The sequence below is a fragment of the Stomoxys calcitrans genome, chromosome 1, assembly GCF_963082655.1.
Source record: "Stomoxys calcitrans chromosome 1, idStoCalc2.1, whole genome shotgun sequence".
Taxonomy (NCBI): domain Eukaryota; kingdom Metazoa; phylum Arthropoda; class Insecta; order Diptera; family Muscidae; genus Stomoxys; species Stomoxys calcitrans.
This window is the reverse complement of record NC_081552.1, coordinates 188,016,400-188,033,142: the sequence shown is the minus strand read 5'-3', so window position 1 is coordinate 188,033,142 and position 16,743 is coordinate 188,016,400. Positions and strand designations below refer to the sequence as shown.

Sequence of the window (16,743 nt, the reverse complement as noted above, 5' to 3'; positions counted from 1 at the left end):
GGAAAAGAACTCGACAAATGCGATCCATGGTGGAGGGTATATAAGATTCGGCCCGGCCGAACTTAGCACGCTTTTACTTGTTTTCTCCTGATGTCAAACTAGAAGTTGTTTATGTCAAAACGGCGTATATTGTCTATAATTTTTTTTAATATATTCTTTGAAATAATTTAAAAATCAAAACAAAATTCCACCAGCCAGCACCACCAAAGGGTGACTAGGGAGCGGTGGAGATAGATTCCATCATCTGGCTAACTGGCTGCAAGAGGCAGAAGGGGGTCCGCAATGTAGCGGCAAACTAACACGAAAAGACATGTGGACCGAAAACAAACCCCAGTGATAACCTCTGGGTACAGCTGCTGCGTTAACGTGGGCTACTATTGTTTAATCCACTTCCACTCTGTAGCTGCCACCACTGTACAAGCATACGAGGGCTCCGAGTGATATTCAATTATCAATTCTGGTTCAGATCAATGTGATCGTATGCGAGTGCCAAGAAAACACAGTGGCAGTACCAGTAGTAGCAGCAATTTGGTATATATTCTTTGTTTTTATAATTTTTTTTTTCAATACTACGTACTACGACGAGACGATCTATCTGTCAGTATTGAGTGCAAGCCATATACAAACACATTTTTATAATTACTTCAAGTGATCATTCATCGATGTTGGCTGTCTCTATTTAAATATATGCAGGCCTTCAATTTGATTTTAGTTGTTTCGGAACCAGTGACAAAATCTTGAGATTTTAACTCAAGACGGATTAAGTGAGCAAAGAAAAATTTACAACAATTCCTGTTAAAATTAAAGGCTTTTTGCCTCAAAAGTGAAAAAAAAAAAAACATTCTAAAACCTAAAAGCTTAACCAAAAAATAATTTAAAATCTGCCACCAAGATGATGCAACGTCAACAATCATTCGAAAAGGTTGGTGCAATATCTTGGCTAATTGCGAATTTTCGAAAGACGAAACAGTTAAGAAAAGTTACATAATCCAAGATTATATGATGCAATACATTCGAGTTTATTCATAAGTCATGCTTTGGTTAAAACATTAAAAACCCAAATTGCGAACTTTTTTGATAATAGTAAATATATGAGTAAAAATTGGAGTGAAATTGGTGTTTGCGGAAAAATTGTTGACTACACTATCCCTTATAGTACCCACACTAAAGAATGGATAAAAAAAATGTCTGTGAAGTGAAGAATAATTTAATGTTTGAAGAATATTTCATGTAAATGTTGATCGTGACTGCGTCTCAAATGGTTCATCCGCTTAGTCCAATTTTGGCATAATATTTCCAACATTTCGGCCTATAACTCACAAATAAATGCTTCAATGTTGTCTTCCAATGCGTCAATTGAAGCGGACTTGTCTGTATAGACATGGCGTTAAATCGCACGATCTAGGCAGCCAATTGACCGGTCCCGAATGTGAAATGAGATGTTCACCGAACTTGACTCTCAATAACTCCACTGTGTGGCCTGTGGTACCGTCTTGTTGAAACCACATGTCATGCAAGTCAAGGTCTTGCATTTTGGTCAAAAAAAAGTTGGATATCATCTCACGACAGCGTTTACCATTCACAATTATGTTACGATTCGCATCATTCTCGAAGAAGTACGGTCCTATGATGCCACCAGCCTATAAACCGAACCGGACTGTGACTTTTTCTGGATGCATTGGTAGCTCTTGCAATGCTTCTAGCTGATCTTCACTCCAAAATCGATTCTTCTTATATACGTACCCATTGCGCCGAAACTGAGTTTCGTTGTAAAATGGAAGAAGCGTACGATGAACTTTCTTAACAGGGCACGCATTTTGATAATAAAATTCAATAATTTGCAAGCGTTGTTCGTTTGTAAGAGATTTTCCCGAGAAACAAAATACTTTTACTACGAAGTTTTTCTTTTATTGTAACTATGTAACGTTTCGCCTCAAAATATCACACTGTAGCCATAAGCGTAGCATTATTGAATGTTGCTAACTTTATGTATTGTAAACCCTTTAGCAACTTCACCTACGGTAGGAGTACCTTTAATACGATATTCATTTTCTAGTCTCCAATACCTTTCATTTGATACCCATATTGTGCCCATCAGTCCTCTTTTGATTTAAGGTGGCGTTTTTGGTGTAAGGGGGAGGGTCCGCCACCATCCGATATCTAAAATTATATAACCTATTCGGGGTGTTATTGGGGGGTGGGATGACCCCCTATACTTCGATCTGATTTTGTATGCCAGATTCGTAATCTACTCGGAATACCTTTCATTTAAGCCCCATATTGATATGGACGACCAATTTGTCTGCTTTTAGACATTTTGGGGTTAGGGCGACTTCGTGGGTACTTGGACCCAATTTTTAAAACCATATTCGTATTCTACTCTTCAATACCTTCCATTTGATATTCATATTGTCCTTATCGGTCCACTTGTGATTTTGAGTGGGATTTCTGGGGTAACGGGGAGGGTCCGTGAACGGGCCAAATCGGACCATGTTTGGATACAGCTGCTATATAGACCGATTTTCCGATAAAGGGTCTAATGCCCATAAAATCTTTATTTTTCATCCAATTTTGCTGAAATTTGAAACAGCAACTAGTTTAAAGCTTCCCGACAACTGACCCAAATATGGTTCAGATAGGACTATATTTAGATATAGCTACCATATAGGCCGAACTCCCGATAAAGGGTCTGAAGACTAGAAAAGATTTATTTCGCTGATTTTGCAACAGTGGGTTATTTTAAGCCTCCCGACATATGACCCAAACTATATTCAGATATAGTTGTCATATAGACCGATCTGCCGATAAGGGGTCTGAAGGCCATAAAAGCTTTATTTTCTATCCGATTTCGCTGAAATTTGGAATTGTGTGCTCAACATCCGACCCAAATATAGTACAGATCGGACTATATTCAGATAAAGCTGACATATAGACCAATCTCCCGATAAGGGGTCTAAAGGCCATAAAAGCTATATTTTTTAACAGATTTCGTTGAAACTTGAAACGGTATTATATAGTCGGCCCCGCCCAACTTTTGCATTTCCTTACTGGTTTGTATACCCTCCACCATTGCATGGGGGCATACTAATTTCGTCATTCTGTTTGTAACTCCTCGAAATATTCGTCTAAGACCCCATAAAGTATATATATTCTTGATCGTCATGACATATTAAGTCGAACTAGCCATGTCCGTCGGTCTGTCTGCCGAAAGCACGCTAACTTTCGAAGGAGTAAAGCAAGCCCCTTGAAATTTTGCACAAATACTTCATATTAGTGTAGATCGGTTGGGATTGTAAATGGGCTATATCGGTCCACGTTTTGATATAGCTACCATATAAACCGATCTGGGATCCTGACTTCTTGAGCCTCTAAAGGGCGCAATTCTCATCCGATTGGAATGAAATTTTGTACGACACGTTTCGCTATGACTCCCAACAACTGGCCTAAGTTAGGTTCAAATCGGTCCATAACCTGATATAGCTACCATATAAACCGATCTTCGGTCTCAACTTCTTGAGCCTCTAGAGGGCGCAATTCTTATCCGATTAGAATGAAATTTTGTATGACACGTTTCGCTATGACTTCCAACAACTGTGCTAAGTTAGGTTCAAATCGATCAATAACCTGATATAGCTGCTGATATATTAACCGATCTTGGGTCTAGACTTCTTGAGCCTCTAAAGGGCGCAATTATTATCCGATTGGAATGAAATTTTACACGACGTGTTTTGTTATGATATCCAACACTATGCCAAGTGTGGTTCAAATCGGTCCATAACCTGATATAGCTGTCATATAAACCGATCTGGGGACTTGACTCCTTGAGCCTCAAGAGGACGCAATTCCATTCCGATTTGGCTGAAATTTTGCATTACGTATTTTATTATGACTTTCAACAACTATGCCGAATAGGGTTCAAATCGGTTCATAACCTGATATAGCTGCCTTAAAAACCAGTCGCAATTATTATCCGATTTGGTTGACATTTTTTACGACGGATCCTCTTATGACCATAAAAATACGTGTTTATTATGGTCTGAATCGGTCTATAGCTTGATATAGCTCCCATATAAATCGATCTCTCTATTTTACTTCTTGTTTTTGCCTATGAAGAAATGCCGGGAAAAGAACTCGACAAATGCGATCCATGGTGGAGGGAATATAAGATTCGGCCCTGCCGAACTTTTACTTGTTATTTCTATTTTGCTTGAATTGTGTTTTGAAAAAGATTCGAATTTACCGTCCGCTTAATCAGATCTATGTTTGTGGATTTTAATGTAATAGGAGGCTGCCCAGACCATTTGTAGGACAGATTAATCATAGATAGAGAGATAAGCAAACAGATTATGCAGACTTTAGACTATTATGGATTACTCAACATTATGGCAATATAGGTATTTTAAAGAATGACAAGCATTTTAAAGGCCGTGATCTTTTTCTTCGCGAGAAATGCATTAATATTATCATGTTATTTTTTATTACCTAAAAGAAAGAAAAAATAAACAGTAAACAAAATAATTAATAAACATTTAAAAAAACATTTTTTTTGCAAATCATATAAAATATTATGGGCCGGAATAAAGTAATGTCTTTTTAGTTGTTGAAAATCATGAACATATTGGGAAACACGTCAATTGGAAATAGAAATCGAGATCATCCCATTTCCTGATTGTTATCTGCATGAAGAAAAATACAAACATACCAAATGATGTGAACGTAGTATGAAATTCGCCTCGCATTCCCCTTTTCTCTACAATCAAACAAAAGAGGCGTGTCGTAGCGCCAAGATAATGGCAAATGGGAAGGGGTCGAGGCGACTCATATGACTCTCAAAGTCTAATAATCAAAATCTATGATTGCAAACACGTACAAAGAAAATGATAATTCAATTGCCCTTAAAGCAAAAACAAAAAGACGTAAATAATTTTAAAAATGATAAGACCTCGCTTGGTCGCACGGACAAATTGCCGATATAAGTAAATAAAAAAATAATATAAATTTTTTATCTTTTCTCTTGCAGCCCACTCGCATTGATGGCTCATCATACATTGTCGAGGGCATAGACGCCAAGGAGGCCCGCAATACTTGCCTGGTGTTCTCCACCAAAGAACAATCTAGCGGTTCTTTGGCCAATTCCTTGAAGATCTTCAAGAAACACAATGTCAATTTGGTTCATATTGAATCACGCTCCTCACTTCGTGTTCCCGGCTATGAATTTTTTGTGGAGTGTGATGCCAAATCTGATGGCTTGGGCAAAGCCATTGAGGAGTTGCGCGAGCTCTCAACCTATTTCAATGTGATTTCTCGCGATTACAAGGACAATGTCTCGGCTGTGCCATGGTTCCCTCGCAGAATTCGTGATTTGGATCGTTTTGCCAATCAAATTCTGAGTTATGGCGCTGAATTGGATTCAGATCATCCTGGTTTCACCGATCAAACATATCGTGCCAGAAGGTAGGACACTCTGTTCAATAAAAATGTTATTCATTGTTATTTCAATGTTGTATCATTATTTTAGAAAATATTTTGCTGATATTGCCTATAACTATAAACATGGCCAACCTCTGCCTCATGTTGACTACACAGCCGAGGAAACTGAAACCTGGGGCATAATGTTCAGACATTTGACAAAGCTGTACAAGACCCATGCCTGTAAGGAATACAATCATGTCTTCCCCTTGTTGGTGGACAATTGTGGATTCCGTGAGGATAACATTCCACAGTTGGAAGATGTTTCCAACTTCTTAAGAGGTAAGGTGGCATTCTCTTAAGTTTAGTTAGTTACAATATATTAAATTAACACAAGCTTCAAATATCCAGACGGACCGCTGTTTATATAAATCATTTATCATTCTTGACTCAATGACAATTTCCTCCAATACACCCACGAATGCATAACAGTAGTATCATCTTTTTTGGAGCCATCTTGTACGTTGGAGAGTTTTCGGGAAAGGATTTCTAATGTTGCCTCACAAGACATTATCCATACATTCTCGGAATTCTTAATAATCAATATCGTTATAAAAATCTTACGTGGCCTAGAGGCCTCGGATGTTTCTTCCATGGAGCTGCTGATATTCTACAAATTTTTACTTACTTTAATTAGCTATGACAGAATATTTGTTCCAATAGCCGAACGTGTCTCCCACCACTTGATCTTTCTATCGGGCTTTTGGTCTTTCCGGGTTGCGTGTACCACCGTGTTTGCCTTCAAAAAAATTCATTGCTGGAGCTTCTTCATCCATTCTGACAACATGACCTAGCCAACGCAGCCGTTGTATTTTGATGCGTGTAACTATGCTATCGTCGTCATACAGCTCGTACAGCTCATGGTTCATACGTCGCCTATATTCTCCATTAACGCAAACTGGTCCAAGCACTGCCTCCTCTGCTTTCATAAGTACCCATGCCTCAGAACCATATAACAATACGGGTAGTATCAGTGTATTGTATAGTGAAATCTTCGAGGTGGCCTTGTTTCTAAACATCTTACTTAATCCAAAGTAGCATCTGTTTGCCAGTATTATTCTTCGTTTTATCTCAAAACTGGTGTCATTCAATTCGATTACGGTGGTGCCGAGGAGGTAGATAAAGTTACTGACTGTCTCAATGTTGTGATTCCCAACTTTCTCCATTTTCTTTATCTGCTCGGTTGTGCAAGGCTTTTTGGGAGCTGAAACCATCCATTTCGTCTTATCTCCATTTACTGCCAAACCAACTTTCACTGACTCTGCTTCCGGTATACGACCTATGAAGTCAATGTCGTCGGCATAGGCGTGTTGCATGTGTTCACTGGTGATTAGTGTGCCATATCTATTCACATCTGCATCTAGTATAATCTTCTCCAGCAGGATATTAAAGAAACACACGATAGGCTGTCTACTTGTCTGAAACCTCGTTTGGCATTGAATGGTTCGGAGAGATTGTTTCTTATTCTTACTGAGAGAGGCGTATCAGCAAGTGTCATCCTGCAGAGTCTTATTAAGTTTACAGGGATACCAAACTCAAATAAGGCTTGAAATACCTTCGAACGTATAGGGCTGTCGAAGGCGTCTTTGTAGTCAATGAAAAGTTGGTAGTTGTTGATTTGTCCTTATCGGGCCTTTTCCAGGATTTGGCGCAGTGTGAATATCTGGTCCAGGGTGGATTTACCAGGTCTAAAGCCGCATTGATAGGGCCCAATTATCTCATTGACTTTAGGTTTTAATCCTTCATACAGTACGCTCGAGAGTATGTTGTATGCGATGGGAAGAGACTTATTCCTCTGTAGTTTGCACATTCCGTCTTGTCTCCTTTCTTGTGTACGGGACTCTATCAGCTAGTCGCCTCCGGTCTTCAATAGTTCAGCGGGTAACCCGTCGGCTCCAGTTGCCTTGTTGTTCTTTAGTCCGGTCACTGTTACTTGGACCTTATTCTGACTAGGAGGTAAACATTCTATACCATCATCATTGATTGATTCTGCGGTATCCTTTTCGCCGCCAACGTCGTTCACTAGCAGTTGGGTAAAATGTTCTTTCCATATCCATATATGGAGTATGCATGCTATCCTGTGTCATATCCTCAGCATGCTATCCTGTGCCTGCAACAAAGCAATCGGTTTGATATTTAATTCTTTGGTAGAATATCCGGACTTTATTCTGACTCCTGTACATATCAATTCGCTTACACTCACGTCTTTCCATTTCCTTTTACTTTCTGCGGAATAGACGTTTCTCCTCTCTCCTTTTCTCTCGATACCTCTCTTTCATCTGGCGCGTTGCTACTGATTGCAGGGTTGCTCTATATACCGCATTCTTGGCTTTAGTAGCATCTCGACACTATTGGTCGTACCATGGGTTTCTTGGAGGAGGCTTCCGGTACCCAAGCATGGAGTTCGCAGCATTTTCCATAAAATTGGCAATAGTTTGCCACTGCGCCATTATATCATCGGAACAAAGAGTACTTTCATCAAATAGTTGGGTCAGTCGAGTGGAATATGCCGCTGTGATCTGTTGTGTTTGCAGCTTTTTAGTGTCCAGCTTCCGTACAGAGTCCGTGTTTTGATCGGGTGACAGCCATGTGGCTTTATGAATATTTTTATATTGAAATCTGGCTACTAACTACCATTTTTTTTTTCCGCGGCGAAATCTATCAGCCTCAACCATTACTGGACGTTATCTGGTGAGGCTAAACTTTCCGACTGTTGGACTCAAAATGTCTTCCTTCCCTATCTTCGCATTAAAATCTCTCAGAACAATTTTAATAACATAGGCGGGGCAGCGGTCACATTCTCTCTCCAGGCGCTCGTAGAAAATATCCTTGGCCTTGGGGCATGGGCACAAATAAGACTGATGTTGATGAATTTGGCTTTTATGCGGATTGTGACTAGCCTCTTATCCACCGCAAATCCACAAATTCATGCCTCGTGTTATGACAGCTATAGTATAGTTCGTCACCGTTTGGTGTTGTAGAGACGCCATTCCCAGTCCATCGCATTTCCTGAAAGGCGGTAATATCTGCCTTGTACTTCTCTAATAATCACCCTTGTATTTTCTTAACTCGTCGAAATCGTTGTTGCTAGGAATTACAATGTCTACAACTCCTTCAGGCTTTCCCTTTCGAGCCATACGATTCCGCAACTAGTGAATGAACCACCACTTATTTCGTGTATCCAAGGGCCCAAAATATTATTCTTGACCTCTTCCTAACTTCGCCACCCCGATAAATATGAGATCAATAATCTGCTAACATTTCCTGAAGTTAACCGAGCTTGGAAAAACAAAAGTGGAGTTTATAACTCTGGCCTCCCTTGGGCCCAACCAGGACCTTGTTTACCAATTTCTCAAGGGATACAACACCAAACTGATTCTGTTGTTTTTCGGCGATTCTATGGTGGCCACGGAACAGTGGTCTATTGAAACTCTCTTTTACATCTCCGTCGGCCCTCAAATTCTCAAGAACAAAAGTTGAGGGCCGACGCACTCCATGATGGGTAACCAAATCTGGCTCCACGTCTCATTGGGATTTTCAGGACTGCGATCAGCCCCAGGCTGATTTCTTCCTCACGCGTTGCAGCTTTTTTGAACCTCACTAGAGTCGAAATTCGGCACAGGCGAACCCTTGTTGATAAGCACATGATCCATAAGAAATGCAAACAACTTAGATTAAACTCTTCACCATTCCACCATGGTGATGGTTGGCAAAGCACATTTCTTGTCAGGCAACCATCAGGTTCTTTTTAACGATTTCATTGAACAGCTTAGCGGAATGCAAATTGAAAATTTGCCCATAAACATTCCATTACTTCTCACATATGAATGAGTGTCAATTCGAGCAACTGTGTCAAGTATGGTTAAAAAAAAATTTAACCGATCTTCTGATTTGAGCCTCTAGAGGTAGCAATTATTGCTCGATTTGGCTGAAGCTATGAAATTTGGAAATGGTGTGTCGTTTTGATTCCCAACAACTCTACAAAACGTGGTTTAAGTCACTCCATAACATCATAAGCTCTCATATTAACCGATCTCCCGATTGGGCTTTTTGAGCCTCTAGAGGGCGCAACTATAATCCGATGAACCAAATCGGGCACAATTATGATTCTCCATAACCTCATATAGCTCCGTCTCCAGATTGGACTTCCTGAGCCTCTAGAGATAGCTATTATTATCCGATTTGTCTGAAAACTTTAGGGGTTTTATTTCGATGGTCTAAAAACAGTCTTCATTGGTTTGTAACCTGAATAGCTCCCATTTAAGCCGATCTCCCGATTGGACTTCTTGACTTCTTGAGCCAATAGAGCGCGCAATCCGATTTGACTGAAATTCTGCATGAGGTGTTTTGTTATGACTTCCAACAACTGTGCTAAGTATGGCGTAAATCGGTATATAACCTGATATAGCTGTCATATAAACCGATCTGGGTCTTAACTTCTTGAACCTATAGAGGGCGCAATTATCATCCGATATTGTTGAAATTTTGCACGTACAGCTCCATGCTCCACGCTAGATATGCGATTTATCGGTTCATTACTTGATAGAGTTCCAATATAAACGATTCGACAGAATTGTCCTCTTGAGCCTCAAGAGCGCAATTTTTATCCGATTTGGCTGACATTGTAAACCTGGTATTTTTATAGCCTCCACCATAGGATGGGCGTAAATTAATTTCATCATTCTGTTTGTAACACCTCGAAATATGCATCTAAGACCCCATAAAGTATATATATTCTTGATCGTCATGTCATTCTAAGTCGATCTAGCCATGTCCGTCCGTCTGTCCGTCCATTTACAATACCGCTTTGGTATTGTAAATGGGCCAAATCGGTCCATGATTTGATATAGCTGCCATGTAAACCGATCTTGGGTCTTGATTTCTTGAGCCTCTAGAGGGCGCAATTCTTAACCGATTTTATTGAAATTTTGCACGTAGTGTTTTGGTAGCACTTCCAACAACTTCGCTAAGTATGGTTTACCTCGGTCCATGTTTTGATATAGCTGCCATATAAACCGATCTTGGGTCTTGACTTCTTGAGCCTCTAGAGGGCGCAATTCTCTTCCTTTTTAACTGAAATTTTGCACGTAGTGTTTTGGTATTACTTTCAACAACTGTGCTAAGTATGATTCAAATCGGTTCATAATCTGGTATAGCTGTCATATAAACCGATCTGGGATCTTGACTTCTCGAGCCCATAGAACGGCAATTCTCAGCCTATTTGGCGGAAATTTTGCATGAGGTGTTTTGTTATGACTTCCCACAACTGTGCTAAGTATGGCGTAAATCGGTATTTAACCTGATATAGCTGCCATATAAACCGATCTGGGTCTTGACTTCTTGAACCTCTAGAGGGCGCAGTTCTCATCCGATTTGGCAGAAATTTTGTACAACGGCTTCTCTCATGACCTTCAACATACGATCAATAGCTTGATACATCTCCCATATAAACCTATATACCGAATTTGCTTCTTGAGCCCCTACAAGGCGCAATTCTTATCCGAATGAACTGAAATATTGCACAATGACATCTACAATGTTCAGCATTCATTTATAGTCCGAATCGGACTATAACTTGATATAGCTCCAATAGCATAACAGTTCATATTCAATATTCTTTGTTTGCCTAAAAAGAGAGATGGGATCAATGGTGGAGGGTATATAAGATTCGGCCCGGCCGAACTTAGCACACTTTTACTTGTTTTATGACTTCTAACAGCAAAGACAAATACATTCCATATCAGTCCATTTCTTATATTGGGAAAAGTCTTTCAAAGATTTTATCAAATGCGATCCATGGTGGAGGGTATATAAGCTTGGACCCGGCCGAATTTGGCGCGCTTTAACTTGTTTTATTGAATTTACACTTTTGTAAAGCTAATCATTTTTCTTTACAGATTGTACTGGTTTTACTCTACGCCCCGTTGCTGGTCTATTGTCTTCCCGCGATTTTCTGGCTGGCTTGGCTTTCCGTGTCTTCCACTCCACCCAGTATATTCGTCATCCCAGCAAACCAATGTACACTCCTGAACCCGATGTTTGTCATGAACTGATGGGTCATGTTCCTCTCTTTGCCGATCCTGACTTTGCTCAGTTCTGTCAAGAAATTGGTTTGGCCTCCTTGGGTGCCCCCGATGATTATGTGGAGAAATTGGCCACTGTAAGTAAAACGGTTCTTACAAAGATGTCTCTTAATCCTATATGATATAAATTTTTCAATTCTTCTTTTTTTCAAGATTTTCTGGTTTACTGTGGAGTTCGGTCTGTGCCGCCAGGAGGGTGAATTGAAAGCCTATGGTGCCGGTTTACTCTCCTCATATGGTGAATTGCAATACTGCCTAAGTGGCAAACCACAATTGAAGGATTTCGATCCCGAGGTAACAGGCATTACCAAGTACCCAATCACACAATTCCAGGAAGTCTACTATGTTGCGGATAGTTTTGAGAATGCCAAGGAGAAAACAATGTAAGTTTTAAGCAATTATATAATTCTGTTTATATTTATTGTGTGTTTTTTTTTTTTTTGCTTTTAGTAAATTTGCCAATTCCATTCCCCGTCCCTTTGGAGTGCGCTACAATGCCTACACCCAAAGTATTGAAGTTTTGGACTCCAAACATCAAATCTCGAATTTAATGAACAACATCAATTCGGAATTCCTAATATTGCAGAATGCCGTGCAAAAATTGAAGGTTTAATGATGCATCATACCTTGCTGCATATATTCCCACTGTTGCATTTTTAGTGTTTATGTCTTGTTTTACTATAGTTAAGCATTTTTATGAATTATTTAATATTTGTTAAACAAAAATAACAGAAAGTTTCATATATGAAAGCATACAAAATAAATAAAAATTGAGCTCGATTGAGTTAAATAAAAATTGAGTTTTAAGAGTAAGAAGTTGAACAATATCCACCAAACGAATTATTTCTACACTGAAAGAAAACAAATAAAGTCGAATCTTGTACACCCTCTACCATGGATCACATTTGTTCTTGAATGGATTTTTATACCCACCACCGAAGGATGGGGGTATATTCATTTTGTCATTCCGTTTGCAACACATCGAAATATCCATTTCCGACCCTATAAAGTATATATATTCTTGATCAGCGTAAAAATCTAAGACGATCTAAATATGTCCGTCCGTCCGTCTGTCTGTTGAAGTCACGCTACAGTCTTCAAAAATAGAGATATTCAGCTGAAACTTTGATTTTGTTGGTCCATAATCAGGTTAAGTTCGAAGATGGGCTATATCGGACTATATCTTGATATAGCCCCCATGTAGACCGATCCACAGATTTAGGGTCTTAGGCCCATAAAAGCCACATTTATTATCCGATCTTGCTGAAATTTGGGACAGTGAGTTGTGTTAGGCCCTTTAACATCCTTCGTTAGTTTGGCTCAGATCGGTTAAGATTTGGATATAGCTGCCATATAGACCGATCTCTCGATTTAAGGTTTTGGGGCCATAAAAAGCGCATTTATTATTCGATTTTGCTGAAATTAGGGACAGTGAGCTGTGTTAGGCCCTTCGATATCCTTCGTCAATTTGGCCCAGATTGGCCCAGATTTGCATAAAGCTGCCATATAGACCGGACAATATAGATATCAAAAGAAAGCTATTTAAAAGTAGAGTAAGAATCTTATATAAAATTATATTACTTGGTATCTGAGACGCCTGCAAAATGCTTGACATTATGGGGCCAAACAAAATCGTACTTTAGCATGATGATGATATTATTTCCGTGTCCGGCCCCTAAACTCTCTTAAAACCGGCCATGTTTGCCTACTATGGCAATAAGGCGCACAAATTATAGGTATTTGAAAGTAGAAACGAATTTGATATCCAATTTTGAGACCAAGTGATTGGGAGTCGTCTCACCCCATAAACTCTCCCTAAACCAATGGCAATTGGAACTTAAAAAAAATGCTGATATTTTTTCAGGGCTAAGTGCGTGGGTGGTCATCCCACCCTACATACCCCTCAAACTGGACATATTCGTGGATTATGGCAAAAAGGGGATCAAATCTGGTATCTGTTTTATGACCAAGTGTTTCCGGGACGTCTCACCTCATAAATTTCCCCTAAACCATACATATATACCGACTATAGCAATATGTAGCTTAAATGTGGTGTTTGTATCAAATATTCACTTTCGGGCCAAAGGGTTTGGCAACTCTAATCCACCATCAAAACCAAGAGAATGAAGTAGTTCTAACATCCAAACCTTAATGGGCGCTCCCTACATTTACCCTATTTTCAAAAATGTCAAATCTCGGAGATGAGTGGGGCGATTTATGCGGAATTTGGTTGGTTTATAATAACTCAAGAACAGAAATTCGGTACCCTTATTTAGGGTGGGATATCTAGGAGGGCCGCGCCAACTCCAAAACCCTCCAAATGGAAATATAAACCAATAATGACTATATGTGGCTGAAATGAAAGGCATTTGAGACTAGATCACGAATCTGATATATAGGCGTCCACTTCGCCCCCCAAAAAAACCCCCATACCGGATATATGTACTGGCCACAGCAATGTAAGGCTCAAATGAAAGGTATGTGGGAGTAGAGTACAAAAATGGTATCCACATTGGGGCGAAATAATTGATAGGCCGTACCAGGCCGTTTACTTTATTTATCTCTTGTGTCTCTCCCATTCGGGAGAGTACGAGTGAGTGAGTGTGTGCGAGAGGGGGTAGGAGGGTGTAAGCTCATTAGGCAAATTTTTGGGTTTTTATACCCTACACCACTACTGTAGTACAGGGTATTATAACTTAGTAAATTTATTTAAAATACCCACAAGGAAGGGAGATAGGCCCATTGATAAGTATACAGAGCGATCACTTTCGGTTTCGATTAATCTATGCCCATCTATCTGTCCATGTTAATTTGGTACGAAGTACAGGTCGCAATTTTTATCCGATCATCTTCAATTTTGACACGGGCATCTTTTTTGGTCCAGGGATGAAACGTATTGAAATTGGGAAAAATCGGTTCAGATTTGGATATGGCTCCCATTTATATGTTCCTCCGATTTTGACTTATATTGCAATGACATCGTAAATTGTTAACCGATTCTCAAAAATTTTCGTATGTAAATTTCTCACATAACTATCGATATATGGTTGATTTCATGGAAATCGGTTAAGATTTAGATATAGCACCCTTATATACTTATCGCCCGATTTTCACTTCTAGAGCCTTTGCAACCGCATATATCAACCGATCTTCCCAAAATTTTTCATAACCCTTTCTCCTGCAACTAAACGTTCGGATTTTGATCGAAATCTGTTCAGATTTGGATATATTGGGTTGCCCAAAAAGTAATTGCGGATTTTTTAAAAGAAAGTAAATGCATTTTTAATAAAACTTAGAATGAACTTTAATCAAATATACTTTTTTTACCATATTTTTTCTAAAGCAAGCTTAAAGTAATAGCTGATAACTGACAGAAGAAAGAATGCAATTACAGAGTCACAAGCTGTGAAAAAATTTGTCAACGCCGACTATATGAAAAATTACTTTTTGGGCAACCCAATAGCTCACATATAGATATATTCACAAGCGCCACTAGCCAGTCAATGTGCGAAGTTCAATTTCATTATCTATATATAATTTATCTATGTGGCCTGTCAGCCAGCACACAGTGTTGCCAGATAAAAAAGTAACAAGTAAAAGCGTGCTAAGTTCGGCCGGGCCGAATCTTACATACCCTCCACCATGGATCGCATTTGCCGAGTTCTTCTCCCGGCATCTCTTCTTTGGCAAAAAAGGATATAAGAAAAGATTTTCTCTGCTCCTGGAGATATATCAAATGAAGGTCCGATTCGGATAAGAAATACGCCCTCTAGTGGCTCATGAAGTCCAGATTCAAGATCGGTTTACATGCAGTTATATCAGGTTATGGACCGATTTAAACCATACTTAGCACAGTTGTTGGAAACGAAACACGTCATGCAAATTTCAGCCAAATCAAATAGGAATTGCGACCTCTAAAAACTTAAGAAAACAAGTAAAAAGGCGTTAAGTTCGGCCGGGCCGAACTTTGGATACCCACCACCTCGGGTATATGTGTAAACCACCTTTCATCAAAATTCGGTGAAAATTTCATACCTTATACTCATATATCTCATACCGATCTGAACTATATACGACACGAATGTCGAAAAGCCGAACATATGTCGCTGTGTCAAATTTCAGTGAAATCGGATTATAAATGCGCCTTTTATGGGGCCAAGACTTTAAATCGAGATATCGGTCTACATGGCAGCTATATCCAAATCTGAACCGATTTGGGTCAAGTTGCATAAACATGTCGAAAAGCCTAACACAAAGCACTGTCCCAAATTTCGGCGAAATCGGACAATAAATGCCTCTTTTATGGGCCCTAAACCTTAAATCGAGAGATCGGTCTATATGGCAGCTATATGCAAATCTGGACTGATCTGGGCAAAATTTAAGAAGGACGTCGAAGAACCTAACCAATCTCACTGTGTCAAATTTCAGCGACATCGGACAATAAATGCGTCTTTGATGGCCCCAAAACCTAAAACCTAGATATCGGTCTATATGGCAGCTATATCCAAATCTGGACCGATCTGTGCGATATTGCAGAAGTATGTCAAGGGGCTTAACTTAACTCACTGTTCCAAATTTCGGCGACATCGGACAATAAATGAGCATTTTATGGGCCCAAAACCATAAATCAAGAAATGGGTCTCAATGGCAGGTATATCTAAATCTGAACCGATCTGGACCAAATTGAAGAAATGTGTCAAAGGGCCTAACACAACTCACTGTCCCAAATTTCAGCAAAATCAGATAATGAATGTGGCTTTTATGGGCCTTACACCATAAATCGGAGGATCGATCTATATGGCAGCTATATCCAAATCTGGACCGATCTGAGCCAAATTAACGAAAGAAGTCGAAGGGCCTAAGACAACTCACTGCCCCAAATTTCAACAAAATCGGATAATAAATGTGGCTTTAATGGGCCTAAGACCCTAAATCTGAGGATCGGTCTATATGGCAGCTATATCCAAATCTGGACCGAACTGTGCCAAAATGACGAAAGATTTCGAAGGGCTCAACACAACTCACTGTCCTAAATTTCAGCAAAATCGAATAATAAATGTGGCTTTTATGGGCCTAAGACCCTAAATCGGAGGATCGGTATATATGGCAGCTATATCCAAATTTGCACCGATCTGGGCCAAATTGACGAAGGATATCGAAGGGTCTAACACAACTCACTGTCCAAAGTTTC

At 39.6% G+C, this 16,743-nt stretch overlaps 2 protein-coding genes across 3 annotated transcripts in view; one reads left to right on the top strand and one right to left on the bottom strand.

Annotated features, from left to right (window-relative positions):
• The window catches only part of LOC106090824 (sensory neuron membrane protein 2), a 572,456-nt gene that overhangs the window by 541,739 nt on the left and 13,974 nt on the right, over positions 1-16,743 (bottom strand). The gene's annotated exons all lie outside the window — the stretch shown is intronic.
• LOC106094857 (protein henna) lies at positions 680-12,451 on the top strand. The gene is made up of 6 exons (XM_013262095.2): positions 680-922; positions 5,021-5,454; positions 5,519-5,751; positions 11,367-11,629; positions 11,706-11,935; positions 12,003-12,451. The coding sequence occupies exons 1-6, from the start codon at positions 893-895 to the stop codon at positions 12,163-12,165; spliced, it is 1,353 nt and encodes a 450-aa protein (XP_013117549.1). The 5' UTR covers positions 680-892; the 3' UTR covers positions 12,166-12,451.

Coding starts and splice junctions, on each gene's coding strand:
- LOC106094857 (XM_013262095.2), top strand. CDS start 893: ATGATGCAACGTCAACAATCATTCGAAAAG. Junction 923..5,020: donor GTCAACAATCATTCGAAAAG/GTTGGTGCAATA, acceptor TTTCTCTTGCAG/CCCACTCGCATTGATGGCTC. Junction 11,936..12,002: donor AATGCCAAGGAGAAAACAAT/GTAAGTTTTAAG, acceptor TTTTGCTTTTAG/TAAATTTGCCAATTCCATTC.